At 39.2% G+C, this 15,949-nt stretch overlaps 1 protein-coding gene across 3 annotated transcripts in view; it reads right to left on the reverse strand.

Annotated features, from left to right (window-relative positions):
• The window catches only part of LOC102775707 (vasoactive intestinal polypeptide receptor 2), a 78,111-nt gene that overhangs the window by 30,017 nt on the left and 32,145 nt on the right, over positions 1-15,949 (reverse strand). For all 3 annotated transcript variants that reach the window (XM_087831653.1, XM_087831652.1, XM_087831654.1), the window contains exons 3-4: positions 7,451-7,564; positions 1,816-1,907 (exon numbers count right to left, since the gene is read on the reverse strand). In XM_087831653.1, the coding sequence (XP_087687779.1) occupies positions 1,816-1,907; positions 7,451-7,564 (206 nt within the window). The remainder of the gene's footprint in view (positions 1-1,815; positions 1,908-7,450; positions 7,565-15,949) is intronic.

Here is a 15,949-nt window from a genome sequence, read left to right on the forward strand (position 1 = left end):
TAAACATAAAGTATGCATTTACACGTAACATATTTGACATAAGATAAAGCAAAAACAACAACATGAAATCCGACACACCTGATAATGAACATAACTACAGGCTTGGAGGTCCTAAAAGTCAGGTATAAAAGGAACAGTTTGGGGGTTTAGAACACATTTTGTCACATAACAATGTGATTTATGACCCTGTTACACCTACTTTTTACTACACTTAGGGGTTGTTCCGAGCACAGTGCAACTTCTCCACTTTCTCAGTTGTTTGCGATGGCATTGCCAGGTTTTTACACTGTGCTAAAAGAACGGAGCATCTTTTTTTAGCACTAAGTGTTTGGCTATTTTATTTCAGGTCAGCATCTAGTGAAACACTGCACTCCACATAATCCTCCTCCTCTGTATATATCCATGTCTGCGTAGCTGAGATCCACAAAGTATCACAATATTGATGTAGAAAGTTCATTTTTTGATGATGAATCATTTGAAAATGTCCAGGGAGCGATGGAACAAAAACAAGACGCAGTTAGAGTAAGCTGTTAGATGAAGAGCTGCAGGATATTGGCTGCATACCTCCAATTACTCTGTGCCATGCTGTTTGCAGACACGTCCTGTGCTGTCCTGCTTGACTCCTACTAAAGTTGCAAAGTTTTTCTTGCAATCATAAGAACGGAGCATCTTTTTTAGCACTAAGTGTTTCTCTTGCAATCGTAATTTCACTGAAAGTCTGCCAGAAAAACAATTGCAATGTAATGATAACAACGTTTCAGATTCTGTGCTCAGACCATGAAAATCGTGCTGTACATGAACATCTCTTGAGACTAGTTTAGGTATGTTTTGGGGACTTTTCGAAGGCTGTACATTACAGTTATACATGCACAAAAAGTGATTCTCTCATACTGAACGTTTCATCTGTGTGGACAAATTCACCACCACTTTCCTCTGCTTGAAAACAGAGCTAGATATAACTCAGAGGCAACAAGACCAAGTGTCTGATACAGCGATGGAGGCATGCTGTGCAAAAGTCTTGAGCTCCTCACTTCACATATACAAGGAAAAGTGGGAAAAGGTGCCGTGATTTATTGAAATGTACAAACATACATGGTGGTACAGTATATAAGGCAAACTGCAAACTGAATATGCACGTGTAGTGGAGATCATCTTAAAAAAAGATTGTAGATGCCATGCTACAGGTAGATGGGATACCAAACATAGAAGAAAAAGAAGAATTAGCAACATGTTGTATCACCTTGTGGCTATTTTGCACAGATATGAATACAATGTGTGTAGAAACATTTGCAAACCACTGACCCGTTCCTATTCCAAGATACCCGACTGTCTGAAATGCATCGAATTCAACCAAAGCAATCTTATAGTGGCAGTGTAGTTAAACTGTATGACCTGAAAGCCGTTCAGAAAATTTCCTACCTAGATAAATGGCTGCTATTATACAGATATTCTGGGAAACATAAAATGACGACCCTTTAACACCAAATTGCTTCTAGAGGAAGGCTAATGGTGTTTTTTTGTCCATTAAACGACACAAAAAACTAGACAGCAGAGCGCGCAGACACCAAATTGCTCACATTTAAACACGTATCGCTCTACTGTTGGGCATATTGACCTTTTAAAGAAGCAGTGTTTCACCACTAACTGGTGTTAATTAACAGCCAACCCCGCGGGCTTCGTCAATTAGGGGCCACTAATGGTCCATGTTGGGGTCGCAGCTTCTTTTCCTGTTCCACAGTCAGAATTCATTAACATCCAGGTGACATTTACGACACACAAAAGAACAAAAAGCAGCAGTTCAGATGTTTACTGTACCTTATCCTGGCTCGTGTCTGCCCCACACACACTGGTTATGTTTGGGAAAACATCAGACCATCCAGCTGTTGTACAGTTTCTGCTAATGTTACCTGCAGGAGAAGAAATGCACACACAACTCAGTCTCTCTTTCTCAATAAGCATGCTCAAAAATAAATACAGATCACTTTTTCCTGCTTTGTCCTTTTTTAGCAAACAGAAAAAAATTAGGTTTCACTGTGTCAGGTTAGCTAATACTTTCTGGGGTTTTTTTGCCTCAGTTCTTTGATTTGAGCCCAATCAGAGGGGTCAGAGTCTTTGTTTGTTCTCAATGGTCGGTGCGGTTCCCTAAGAACACCTGAATTAATGTGGGTGTCATTTTTATTTGTTTAACAATCCTTTGTTTCTGTAAGTTTTCATTAAACTTTGCACATAAAAACATAACCAAATGGCAAAAAGCAGATTCCCTCCTCACCCTCCAGTCTCCCCCCACTGTCCAAACATCTGAGTGTTTTATGGCTAACTGCAACACACTCATCTTCAAAGAACACAATTTGCATTTTCTTTATGGCCTGTAAATGGTAAAAGGCCTGTATTTATATAGCACTTTACTAGTCCCTAAGGACCCCAAAGTGCTTTACACATCCAGTCATCCACCCATTCACACACTGGTGATGGCAGCTACATTGTAGCCACAGCCACCCTGGGGCGCACTGACAGAGGCGAGGCTGCCGGACACTGGCGCCACCGGGCCCTCTGACCACCACCAATAGGCAACGGGTGAAGTGTCTTGCCCAAGGACACAACGACCAAGACTGTCCAAGCCGGGGCTCGAACCAGCAACCTTCCGATTACAAGGCGAACTCCCAACTCTTGAGAACTCTTTATGAACTCTTTATGAACTCTTTATGAACTCTGAATCCAAATCCCTGCAAAGACATATAGTCATAGAAGACAAGAAATATGTACAAGACTCAAATGAAAATGTATAACTTTTTTTTTTACACGACATCAGGATTGTTTGGTTACATTCAATTAAATTTAAGCACGTGAAACAGGTTTCAAAGTAGTTGTTTGGTAGTGTTCTTGTAATCAGAGTGATTTATTTTACTTCACGAAATGTCATGAAGACAAATGTAGACTGGTTGAGGGCTTTGTATGTATCAGCTTGTAGGTGAAATGGTTGTATGAAGCTCACATTTTTGAGTAAATTAAAAGCTTAATGCAATTCTCATTTCCCATTTGTGGCCCTAAGTGAAACTCAGTTTCTCATCCCTGATTTAATTCAATTTTAAGGTTTGTTCATGAGGAGGACCTTGATAGTTGGTCATCTATATTGAGTCTGAGCCAAAAATAAGAAAAACTGCTCAGCTAAATGCACATTTAAATCACACCAGCATCTCTAATGTAATCAGTGACCAATAATCTGACTTTTTCTGGGGATTCGCTGGCAGCGGGGCACCCTTAGAATTTTCTCTTTTTGTTAGGTTTGCTCATCCAAGCACTCCAAGCCATATTCACTCAACTCTTAACTGAGCAAACGTATTGTGAATCACTCATTTCAGTTTGATAGAAGTATTTTGTAGCATGAAAATATCAGCGTTTCAATGAATTGTAGTACTAAAAATGAGTGGCCACTGTGAAGTTGGAGGCTAAAAATATCTTTGTAAAGCATGATATATGAGAGCCAGTCAAAATGATTTGTCATGTAGAATGAGAGGATATTATAGCCTACAGTAGATGTTACACTGACAGATGCTACTGGACAGAAAGCCACATGAAACTCTAGAGGGAGCCATCAGGCATGCACATTCCCATAATGTTAAAAATGGAAAGTTTGCATTACAAATTGTCACAAAATTTAGGTTATTGCTTATGTTCCCACAGTGTAAAAACACCATCAGTGTGTCTAAAATGAATATCATGCACAGCGGACAGTAAACCCCTGAGGCAAACTTGCAGGGGGGTGCCAGTGCCAAAATCTCTGCAGTGCACGGCAAGTTCATCCTCCTTTTGTAAATTCCCAGAATCCACTGTAAAAAGCACGAAGCATCATTTGTGCACTGACTGGAAGTAACATCAGCATACTTCTGCCTCACTACACACTCAACAAACCCGGTCCACTGTATCACAGAGGGGGGAGACACAGTTGAAGCTAAGACACCGATTCAATAAGCAACAGTGATTTGCATGTACAGCACGATTACTTGCAACATCTGAGCTGCGTGCACCGCTCTAAATATAACAGCAGTCTTGAACACAAGTGGTCACTGATGTGCAGAAGTCAGCCAGAGATGTGGATTAAAGATTTGGCAAATACAGCATGCAGTTGAGAAAAATGGTGGGGGGGAGTTTTCAGATCTTTTACTGAAGTAAAAGTATTAACATCACACTGTGACAGCACTCAGCTTGTTTAAGTATAATGAGCACAGTGTGGCTGAAAAATAAAAAATAAAACTTTAAATGCAGGGGAAACGACTGCTTTCAATATCTGTATATGGATTCAACTGCCAATTTTTATTAAAGATTTACTCGACTTTAAAAAAAAAAGATAAAGAAAACATTGAGATTTTTCCATCTAAACTCACCTTTACAGGATTTTTTTCCTTTTAAGATTATAGGAAACGTGAAAAAATCAGAAGACTCAAACTATTTATGTCTCCATGAAAACCAACTTAAAAATGAACTTCTCTTAAATAATAGTTTAACTGAATAGACTCTACTTGTTCTGAGTATTTACTTGTTTGGTTAAATCCATAAAAGCATTCATGGCTCTGTCACATGGTGATTGAATGGTGACTGCGCAAAATCTATTGGCAACCACTTTGAATCAAAAGTCAGTTGCACAAGTTGTCAGGTTGAAGGCAACATGTCTTCAAACAACTGCAGTCCTGCTCAGACCGACTACAATCGCTGGTGAACTGGTGAACGGGTTTGCAAATTAATTGAAGTGTAATTTATAAACTAAATTGGCAGCACGTTGCAATCAGTCTGAGGCAGTCAAGGCAGCAAAGTTACCAACTGACCGTATTCTGGATTTAATTCCTGACCCAATAACAATAGATCTTTATTGTTACTGTTACAAGAACAATGAAAGACAGTTTGGCATCTCTCTGTTAGCAGTATGTAGATTTTTACATTAAAATTCTTTTAGAATAGAGAGAATAAAGAGAAATCATAAAGTAGACTCAAAGGTAAAGAGGTATCTACACAGGGGATGTATGTAATAATGTAAGTATCTACACAGATTTGTACAAGTTATATACAGGTTATATATGACATATAAAAGAGCAGTTGCAAAACAAGGAGCAATATCCACACAGCGCGAGGTAATCCACAGTCGTAGCTCATTAATCTTGTTGTTTAGTGACCGCGAGCTGGTGAGGAAAAGACTCGGAATAGCCATTCTGTGTGGGTTAGCCCTTAGCTTAGCCCTGATTATTAACCTCTGTCTCTCTTCCACAGTGTTTCTTTTATCCTGTCTTCCTTCTCTCACCCCAACCGGTTGTGGCAGATGGCCCCGCCCCTCCCCGAGCCTGGTTCTGTTGCAGGTTTCTTCCTGTTAAAAGTGAGTTTTTCCTTCCCACTCTCGCCAAAGTGCTTGCTCATAGGGGGCCATATGACTGTAGGGGTTTTCTCTGTTTTCTTTTTATTATTGAAGAGTCTTTATCTAACAATATAAAGTGCCTTGAGGCAACTTATTTTGTGATTTGGCGCTGTATAAATCAATATGTAACTGAAAATTAAGTAGTTGAAATGTGAATTTCTGTGTATATAGACAGCAAGTGATTTATAACTTTAGCCAATTTACCACAGTTAAATACAACATTATCACAAACAGACTGCATTCAACTGTCAGTTTGTCCCTATTTAATCACAAACTGATAGCAGACTGACAGACACCAAAGTCACTTTGAAGAAGTTCATTGTAGTAATTTTGGTCGTCTCCAACTGTTGTTTTCCATAGTGTGACATTACCATCATTTCTAAACTGATGGTGAGTTGATCTTGATTGAAATACTTAAATAATTAAATTGTCTGATTAACAGTTTTTTTATGGCTATTTTTGATATCTGAGAAACTACACAATATTCACATTTAGGAGGCCGTGAAAAACATAAAATATATTTTCTTTCAGTTTACTGATCAGTCATCTAAACAGTTGTAAAGTAAAGTAAAGTAAAGTAAAGTAAAGTAAAGTAAAAAAAAAAAAAAACAGGCTTCTAAGATTGGAGACATTTAGTGTAAAAGTGGGGTAAAAAAATGACAAGCTGGAACAAAACTGTGGGAAGAGCTAGGTGACAAATCTCTGTTGGGTCGGGTGTTTTTAAATTTTTCCTCATAAAATGTTAAAATTGTGCAGCAATTTTATGGACACTGACACACCACTCAGTTGTGTAGTTATGTCTCAGGTACAAGTGACAAGTTGTCATTTTTTTGTGCAGGTTTAATGTTGCAAAGTCATTTATTTTCTGAGTTATTATTGTTTTATATTTTCTGATTATTTTTTATTTTTCCCCCCCTTTTTTTAGTTCTGTTTACTTAGTTAAACTAAACCTCTCGCGATGCTATAATTAGCAGTATGAAGGTGAGCTGCCTAAAATTAATGTAGACTAAAACTAAATAAAGAGTTTCTCTTTCAAAGTTGAATTCATGGCTTTCTCACTGGTTTCGTTTAAATGACAGAAAACAAAGTATTCAGTAACTCCAGGAAGAATGTCTTTACTATTTCAGTAAAGCGTAATAACTGTAGGGTGTCTGTATCTGTCCCAGACAGGGGAAGCGTCAGGGTGAGCTTTGGCTCCAAACAAGCTGCTGGGCGCTTGCATAATGTTTAGTCATCAATGTAAATCAGAGCACACTCAGAGCGGAAACCCAAACTGCCATCTGGTCACTGGCTGGAAAATCTGATGGATTCAGGAGGGATTCCACTGACTGCACACATTCACACAACTGGGAGATGAACAATGTCAAACAGGGACAGAGAGCCTTGAGTATTAATGCTGAACCCATCTGGTGAGTGACTTAAGTGCAGCTCTAGATAATGTGAAAAGTTATCTGCAGATATTGAAGCCTGGTATCATTATATCATTATATTACAGGAGCAGCCTCATGGAAAGTGAACAAATGGAGGAAGAAATTCTGTACAAAAAGAACAATTTTTAAAAGGTCTGCTTCTCTTCATGCTCCAAATTCCATTGCATGTTTTTTGTGTGAATGTTTTTGTAAAGCAGCTGCAAAACAAAAGTAATGGAGCAGAAGAATGCTCAAGTAATGTATAAACACATCAGTTTTTACTTTAACTCTGATGTCTGTGTTTTCTTTTCATGTTATTTCCTGTTTTTCATGTTGCAGTCCTTCAGTGTAAGGGGAGATTAGGACAGGATTGCAACAAATTGTTACCCATGCACTCTAATGACAAAATTGACCTCAGTAAGACTGAAGAGTACACTCACAGAAATCATAACAATGGTTTAAGTGAGTTACAGTGTTATGTTCATATAAGACTATAGTCATGTGATCAGCAGTTTAGGCAAATAGCTACCAAAATTTGAACTTTTAAATGTCATTTTTCCTCAACTTAATTATCTGCGGAAACACAAAAACATCAGTTAAAGGGATCCTTTACATTCATTTATGAATTAACCGTACTCACCATCTCTGCCAAACACAGTCCTGAGGACTCGAGGGCAGGGGATGGTCACGGTCTCTCCAAACTCCGCTCGCTCCCAGCATGCTATGCTGTCCCAGTCTCCTTTGCATCCGGGGCCTGTGAACGATGGGTAATTAGGTTTAGAAGATTTTCCCCTTGAAGTATACATTTAAAATTCCTCTTTAGAAACAAACATACAAAAAAGGCAGCAGCACCTCTCACTTGCTAAAAGTACATTTTTGCATTTGTGAGTGGACGCACGAACTGTGTGAAGTTGTTGCCTCAGTGACGCAGTAGCTCCTCTGGCTATGACCCATCACTATACAAAGATTATTGTAATGTGTCAGATAACGATATAAAGTTATAAGCTTTACTGTCATTGGTTGGCTGTACTGCACAAACTGATGAGAAAGAAAATTGACTGAGAGGTCAAGGAGGCTTGGAAACAGTCTTATCCAGGACAAACTCATCTCTAAAATCTGACCAATACTCTGGGAGGAGTTTAACCTGAACCTTAACCTTTTCAGGTGTAGACCCATTAAGTCGACTACAGATAGGTAGACAAACTGAGTCGTCACCATTGCATAAACATGTTGGTGTTTCAGCCGGATGTGTTAAGAAACACTGGTAGACATACAGACCACAATACTGGAGGGATACTGGGGTATTCCCAGACCAGCCAAGAGATGCAATGCTTCCAGGATGTCCTGGGTCTTCCCCAGGGAATCCTTCTCCCAAATGGACATGCCATGAGGTGCCCAGTCAGACCTTCAAGCTACATCAGCAACAGCTCTACTCTGAGCGCCTCCAAAATAACCAAGAAAAACCTCCCTTTTTCTCAAAAAGTGAGTTTATACACCCTGAAGCTCATTTCCACAGCTTGCATCTGCAATCTGTCACAACCAACAAGGTGAGGCTGCAAATGCAGAGTGACTTGTCACTCAGCTCATGCAGCTTTGCCTGCATAATCGGTCAAGTCAGTCTCCCACTCTGGAATATCTCTCCGAGCTCTTAAGCGTGAGCCTTAATGGGTGTGAAAGTGCTGATGGCAAACTGAGCAGTCATATCGGCTTTTTAGCAACAGATGAATGGAGACGGCGTGCTCATTATACGCACCCCTCCTCCCCAACACCCCTGCTAAACATCCATGCTGCATGAGCATCACACACACACCTTTTAATACAATAACATATTAAATCCGTTTTTCTTATTAACTTGTTTGTGTGATGAGGAGGGGGTGGATATGAGCTTCTTCAGAAATAATCCTCCTCTTCTCCCCAATTCAGTGCACCTCTGCAAAGATCTTCATCCAAGTGAAACAAGACAGAAAGAACATGAAAATTTGAAGCTCACAATTTTCAATTTGTTTTTTTCTTTTCATGTTATTTCCTGTTTTTCATTTTGCATTTCCTTGTTCCATCCTCACTTTCATATTGGTTTTATTTTTTTCTGTATTGCATTTAATCCTTCCCTTTGATTCTTTATTTCTTGCTATGCAGTCATCTTTCAGTCTATTCGACATTTATTTTCTGTCTTTAATTGTCTTATCGTCACATGCGTTTCCTGTTTTACTTCCCCTGTCTTTTCCTTATCTGTTTTATTGTTATGTTATTGCAGCATATCATACAATATTTATTTATCCTTCTTGCCTTCATGTCATATTATGACTTTCTCTTTGTGCAATTGTCTGTTTCCTGTTAAAAGACTCACTTTTTCTTATGTGTTATTAACTTCTATATTATAAAGGTTTAAAACTCCAGAGATGGGAAGGTTTTCAGGTATCTGTACTCTACTTGATTATTTTATACAGTATTTTACTGTCATTACTTTGGTCCTTATCATACGACTGTCGTAAAAGACAGAGATCAAAGAAACATATTCAAATGAAAAATCGTATAATTTATGCATCAGTAATTGTACCATATGCAGGGATTAAAGTGGATCAGAATCATCCGGAACAGCATTGGAAGTGCAGAATAAGTTGTGGGTGTGGCACAATCTAGCTAGCTAGAAGAGGAGGTAAACTCGACCACCTTCAATGTGAACAGAAACCAGCTCGTTTACTTCTTTTTTGCTCCATTTTTCTCTCCTGGTGTTCAATGTAACACATTCAAGCTGAAAACATTCAGTCTAATCAGAAATTAATGTGAAGGAAGTTTCTTGCCCCTTAATATTTTATTAAGCAACTAGGAATTTATTAAAGAATTATTATTATTAACATAGAAGGTAAAGGTTCAGCAGTCCAAAATACTTGGTGGAAGAGCTGCTTTTTGATGAATCAGTATCAGTTTTTTTTTAACGCTGTTCTTTTATTTTAGTGATGAATGTTTGTACTGTTGCCACCTCTGCTGAACGCATCCCCTGGTCTCCCGTGTATGGGTCCTTGATTCTGAAATGGTTACATTTCCTTCCTTTGTGAATTTGGCCTAGCTTCCAAATGTAGGATCCAAAGCTTATTCTTGTCAAGACCTCTCTGTAAATAATCTGCAAGACGAAAATGCTAAATTCAGACACCATCCTTCCTTTAGAGTACTAAAAAGAGAAACAGCCAGGGGGTGGAGGGGTGGTGGAGGGGGTGACGGTGAGACGAAAAGTTGTAAAAGACGGGAAATAACAGACAGAGAGAGCAAAAGAGGGCAAAAAAGGAGAGATGAAAGAGTGAGAGAACAAATGTCTTTGGGTAAAATGGCTCAAACACAGATTTGAACTCATTGGTGCATGAAGAAAACTCCATCTACCCGCTAAGTGATCCATCCTTTCTCTGAGCGCTTTCATAAAAACACATCAGAGGACCAGTTTTTAAGTGACCAGGCGGCAAAAGCACAGCAGTACACATCTGGAGGGATGTCGTCTTTCTCTGCTTTATGGTCTTTTTTTTAAATTTCCCAGTCAGTACAAAGTGAAGGGTGACTGAGCCTTTTGGATTTCATGCAGTGAGTTTTTAAAAGTGACTTATGTATAAGTGGGTAAATATATTCCATTAACCTCCTTCAGTTACAGACATTTTATGAAGGAAAACTGCTAAAACTCCATTTTTACTTCAATTTGACATCCAAAAGTTTCCAAATACTCGCAAATGTCACTGGCACTTTATTTCACACAATTTTGACACAGACGATGTGTTCGGTGGTGGCCAAGTCAGTGAGGGATCACAACATGACATTATAGACTTTGTGATTTCAAGCTGCCCCTGATGAAAAATGACCAGTGTGAAAGAATCTGTCATATCTTTGGTTTAGCATTCAAACCCACAAGCTCAAGTTGACTTAGAAGAGGTTTGAACTTGTCCATCTAAAGACTGAGTGTCAGAAAAATGAAGAGGGTTGAAAATATACATCAAACTTGCTGTTGTATCCAAGTTTATTTGATTCATGCTGCACAGTGTGGCTTGCAATAAACTTGCTGAATTCAAAGTGCCTGATGAGTACTTTGCACAGTTTTCCATATTTTCCATATTTCATATTTGATACATACAGTTTTGTTTTAATTTGTCAACTGGTTCAATAAACTATTTTATTTTATGTGTTTAATGAAGGCAGCTGAGGCTGCACAACCTGAAACAAACTGAGTCTGGTGATTGGTCACTGCAGCACACACAGTAAAAGGCTCATTGCCCCAGGGTGGAGAGCTGAGCAATACATGAGACCCTTTCTATTCCTTCTATAAAGCTCCTCCCATTCTGACGTTTGAAACATTTTAAAAATCTACACATGCACATCGACACTTTGCAATAACGTACACTTGCAACAGTCCTAATTATTACTACAGTTTTACTTATAATCGGTTCTTTGTTATCACTTAGATGATTTAAGGATACATGTAAGCAAAAGCAGCATATGAAAGTAAAACAAGAAGTATGAAAAAGTAGCCATCATAACTCTGGAAATGGTCTTCTTTTTTCATGCCTCGTTCTTTAGAGAGGTCGTCACAGCGGCTATATCTGCATATCTGATGCCCATCATGATACTGCCATCCCCATTTATGTAGGCTTGGGACCAGCAGTGGCTCATGTCCCCCAGCTGACACAGCCTGGCTGACCAGGTTGAGTGGAAGTAACCCAAAAATAGGCTAACTAACGCTGAGGATAAACACTAAATATGATGACAGACAGAGAGCAATCATGTGTATTACAGTATATATTATTGAAATGTTATTTAAGGCAGCGGTCCCCAACCCCCGGACCTCGGACCGGTACTGGTCCGTGAGTTGTTTGGTACCGGGCCGCGAGAGTTGAGGCTCAGGTGTGAAATGTATGGTTTTCAGGGTTTTTATCGGTTTTCAGTGTTATTTTGTTATCGTTTTTAGCGTTAACTCTGTTTTCCTGGGTCTTTTCACATGTGTTATGAATAAATCTTCTTTTTTTCGGTACTGGTACTAGTTTTATTTTGTTGTATTTATCCGTGACACCTTAAAGGCCGGTCCGTGAAAATATTGTCAGGCATAAACCGGTCCGTGGCGCAAAAAAAGGTTGGGGACCGCTGATTTAAGGGATCAGCATAGACCTCAGAATCAAATTAAACTTTAGGTCCATTTAGAAACATTTTTGCTACTTTTAAAGGTCAAATGTGAGATTCTTGGTTTTCACCAGGGCTGAGCGAGTTAAATGTCAACTGTTTTGTGTCAAAACATTAGCGGGGCTACAGCATCAGATAAGATCCTGAGAGATTAGTTATAATAAAACTGCTCTCCCCAGCAGATTTGACTCCGCAGAGGTTTTCAGCCGTGTTAAATCTTTGCTCTCGTTCGTGTCATTGAGCTTTAATTAACACAGCAGGAGCGTCCAAACTCACATCACAGAGGAGGAAAGTCAGACTCGTCGATGCTGTGCAAACTGTTTTGGGCTTGAACATAACAAAAGAATATCTTTATGAGCTTTTCATAGATTTTCATAGACTTTTGTGCATTTTAGACATAGATGCGTAGTTTAAACTTTAATGATGGAAAGGGAAAGTTTGCTCAAGTTTTTCTGGCTAATAGAAACATCACTGGAGACGTTTCAAATATGCTTCTGTTGGATCTGGTGACTTTCACTCAGAAGATGGTACACTGTGGCCATAGGGGATGGACATCAACACGCAGGTGGGCTATGGTGTTGGTACTTAGGGGCTCAAAGTATGTCAAGAAAAGCAAAAAAAAGCGATGGAGATTGATTGCGTTACACCACCACAAGCCTGTCTCTTTAATACAAGGCGGGAGGCCTCCATACTTTCATGTTGTTTACAGAAAATTCTGACAGTACTATCCGAAAGCCGCAGCAGAAATTGAGACTCATGGGATCAGGAAATATTACCTTATATTGTCCAGTTCGGCTGACTCTTTACGAACCGTAGCCTCAGTTTCTCATTTCTTAGCAGACAAGACTGCCCGTGTCAGCGATTACCCAGTGACAATCGGTGCGGTCTTTTGCTGCTGCTTCAAGGATCAATGTGTTGCACATTCAGAGATGCTCTTCTGCAAACTTTGGTTGTAACAAGTGGTTGTTTGAGTAATTTTGCATTCCTATCAGCTCGAAGCAGTCCTTCTCTTACAGCTGATAAAGTATTTTTGCCACTTACCAGAAAGTTTCTATTTTTTGGAGGATTCTTAGTAAAGCCTAGTGACAGTTGTGCTGGAAAATTGTAACATATCAACAGTTCTTTAATACTCGGACCAGCCCATCTTTCAAGTCACTTACATCACCTTTATAGCCCTTTCTTATGCTTGTTTTGAACTTCATCAGCTTGTCTTGACCATGTCTTCATACCTACATCTGATGAGTCGCTGCCATGTGATTGTCTGATTAGATATTTGCATTAATGAGCAGAAGAACAGGTGTACCTAACAAAATGGTCAGTAAGTGTATGTGTGACGTCGGCATCATTCCTCGTATACTTGCTTGCACTTTCCCAGTGGAGGGGGTCTTGATGCATTCTCAATCATCCAGGAAAGTAAATCTCCAAAAGTTGATTCTGTTCATCTGGACGTTGCGTTTTGTGACGTCCAGATGAACAGAATCAACTTTTGGTAATTTCCCAGGATTGAAAGGACTACCCATCGGATTATTATTCTTATTCTATCAAGACATTTCATGACTCGAGAAAGTTACAATATTGAGCTTTTTTTTTTTTTTTTTTTTTTTTTTTTTTTTTTTTTTTAAAATAGCAGCATAAACCTTTCTTAGGTTCTTCACAAAAATGTTCACCTGTTGCTACAGAATCAAACCATTTTTAAATGTAATAAAATGATCCTGCCATTTTAAATGAAACATGCAGAGTTGATGTTTATTATTGTTTAAAAAGCATCATTATATACAGGATGTAATGAGACTGGACGAGAGTGCCACCCCTGCTCCATGCATTAGAGTTACACTGTTGCAATATGATATTATATAAATTGCATTTAAATAAATTGTACACAATATAAAAGAGGTAGCTATACCACATGTATCCCTGCCCACGGCTATTGCAGTGACATATTGCATAAAATATAATAAAATAATATAGAGAGGAGTGACATGTAACTCAAACATGTGGCAGGGGAGGTGAGAGCAGACTGAACAATACTCTGGGATCTAGAGAAGTAGAATTTTGTTTCCAGTGTCTCGGAGAGAGGCAAGAGGACCGCCGATTATGTTTTAGGCCATATCGATGACCTTCTGTAGACCTTTTTTTAGTCACCACTGAGCATCCAGCACACCACAATGTGAGGCAGGATGTTAAGACGCTTCCTACTGTGGAGCGGTTAAAGGTCACCAGAGCTTTTCTTCAGGATTCTGAAAAAGATTAAGAGTTGCTGCACCTGCAGACCAGGAGAGACTGTCTGTTCTGCAGATTTCCAGGAATTCGAATCTGTGGTCCATGCAGTCTAAATTTATCAAGATGGGGAGGGGGGGACTATCCTGCAGCTGAGTTCTTTTATTTGTTTATTAATTTATTTTAATTTTTGGTCAGCTTATGGACCTCCTCTCTCTAAGCAGACTAAAGGAGGAGTCGGACTAATATTGATATACTTCAAAATTTGAAACACGTGTGCTATAAATGTTCCGATGTTAATGGTACTGTATACTATTATAACATCTGACACGATTTGCATAGAAACTATTCACTCAGAACATTAAAATACATCATCAGATTTACAATGTTGTATTGAGTATGTCCCAGCTGAGGTTCAAACACACAAACTGTCTCCATCTGTTTACATTTTTGACTGCGGTGGCCGGATGACGGATGATTCGACTTTTTCCACTATCCCTCACTATGTTTCATGTGGCTCAGGGGCGAAGAGGTTAGAGATTTTTATATCACCAACTCTCAGTCCAGTCTTTCTCATTATTTTTATGTAAAAGTGGTGGATTTTTCTTTATGGATCATTAAAAACGCTTACTTTACACTTAGTTTAATTCAACAAAAATATATAATCAAAAGCTCTTTTCTCCCGACTCCTTTTTGTACTTTCTGAGCTGTGAACTTCATCAGAGGACCACATTCTGTGTATTTTCTGTGGTAATTAGCCTCTTTTGAAGATGGGCACATAGGAAGATAAAGTCTGGGTGAGACTAATCAGCTATTTTGAAAGCATAAGTCAACATTTGGGGAAACTGCTGAGCTGCTTTTATATGCAGCACTGATGAAAAGAGAACAGAACTGTTAGCCTGGCCATGTCCAAAGTTTACAAAGTTAGCAGAAAGCTTTCTACTTCCTCTAAAGCTCACTTCCTAATGCCATGTATGTCAGTGGATATGCAAATATAGGAAAAGACTTGTCATAATATAGGCGTATCAAGTGGCAATAATGATAAATTGCAAAAATTAAACAATGATGTTGATTTTGTAACTGCACTTTTGGAAAGAAAGCTAGAAAGAGATTATTTTTCTGAAGTGTTAAACCATCCATCCAACTTCTTCAACTTCATCCAAGGCCAGGTCATGGGAGAAGTCCATCTCTCCATCCACCTTCTCCAGTTTATCCAGGGGAAGACCAAGACGTCATGCCCAGAACATCATACCCAAGAGGCATCATCCCTATCAGATCTCTGAACCACCTCAACTAGCTCCATTCAACGTGGTGCAGTAACAACTCTATACTGAACTCCTCTACATTGACTAAACTCCAAACTCTAAGGTAGAGATCAGCCACACTTCAGAGAAAGCTCATTTTTGCCACTTTTATCTACAGTCTTATTACCCAAAAGAAAGAGATCGTGGGGTGGCTGTGGTTCAGGCGGTAAACTGGGTTATTTACTGACCGGAAGGGTGGTAGTTCGACCCTGCTCCAACCTCCCTGCTGTTTAAATACTTAAACCATGTAGGGCAGCAATCCTGACCCAGAACAGGCACGTCATTTTCTGGCTGAGGACTATGGCCTCAGACTTGGAGGTGCTAATTCTTATTTGTGCCACTTCACTACGAGCTGGAGGCCGTCACCTGAAGAAGTCAACAGGACCCTATCGTCAAAGCAGAGATAAGAGTCTGAGGTCATCAAGGCAGAAGTCTTTGTACACAACCACAGAGGACTTTAAAGGAAA

Source organism: Neolamprologus brichardi, chromosome 18 (genome assembly GCF_056152115.1).
Source record: "Neolamprologus brichardi isolate AB-2024 chromosome 18, ASM5615211v1, whole genome shotgun sequence".
NCBI lineage: Eukaryota > Metazoa > Chordata > Actinopteri > Cichliformes > Cichlidae > Neolamprologus > Neolamprologus brichardi.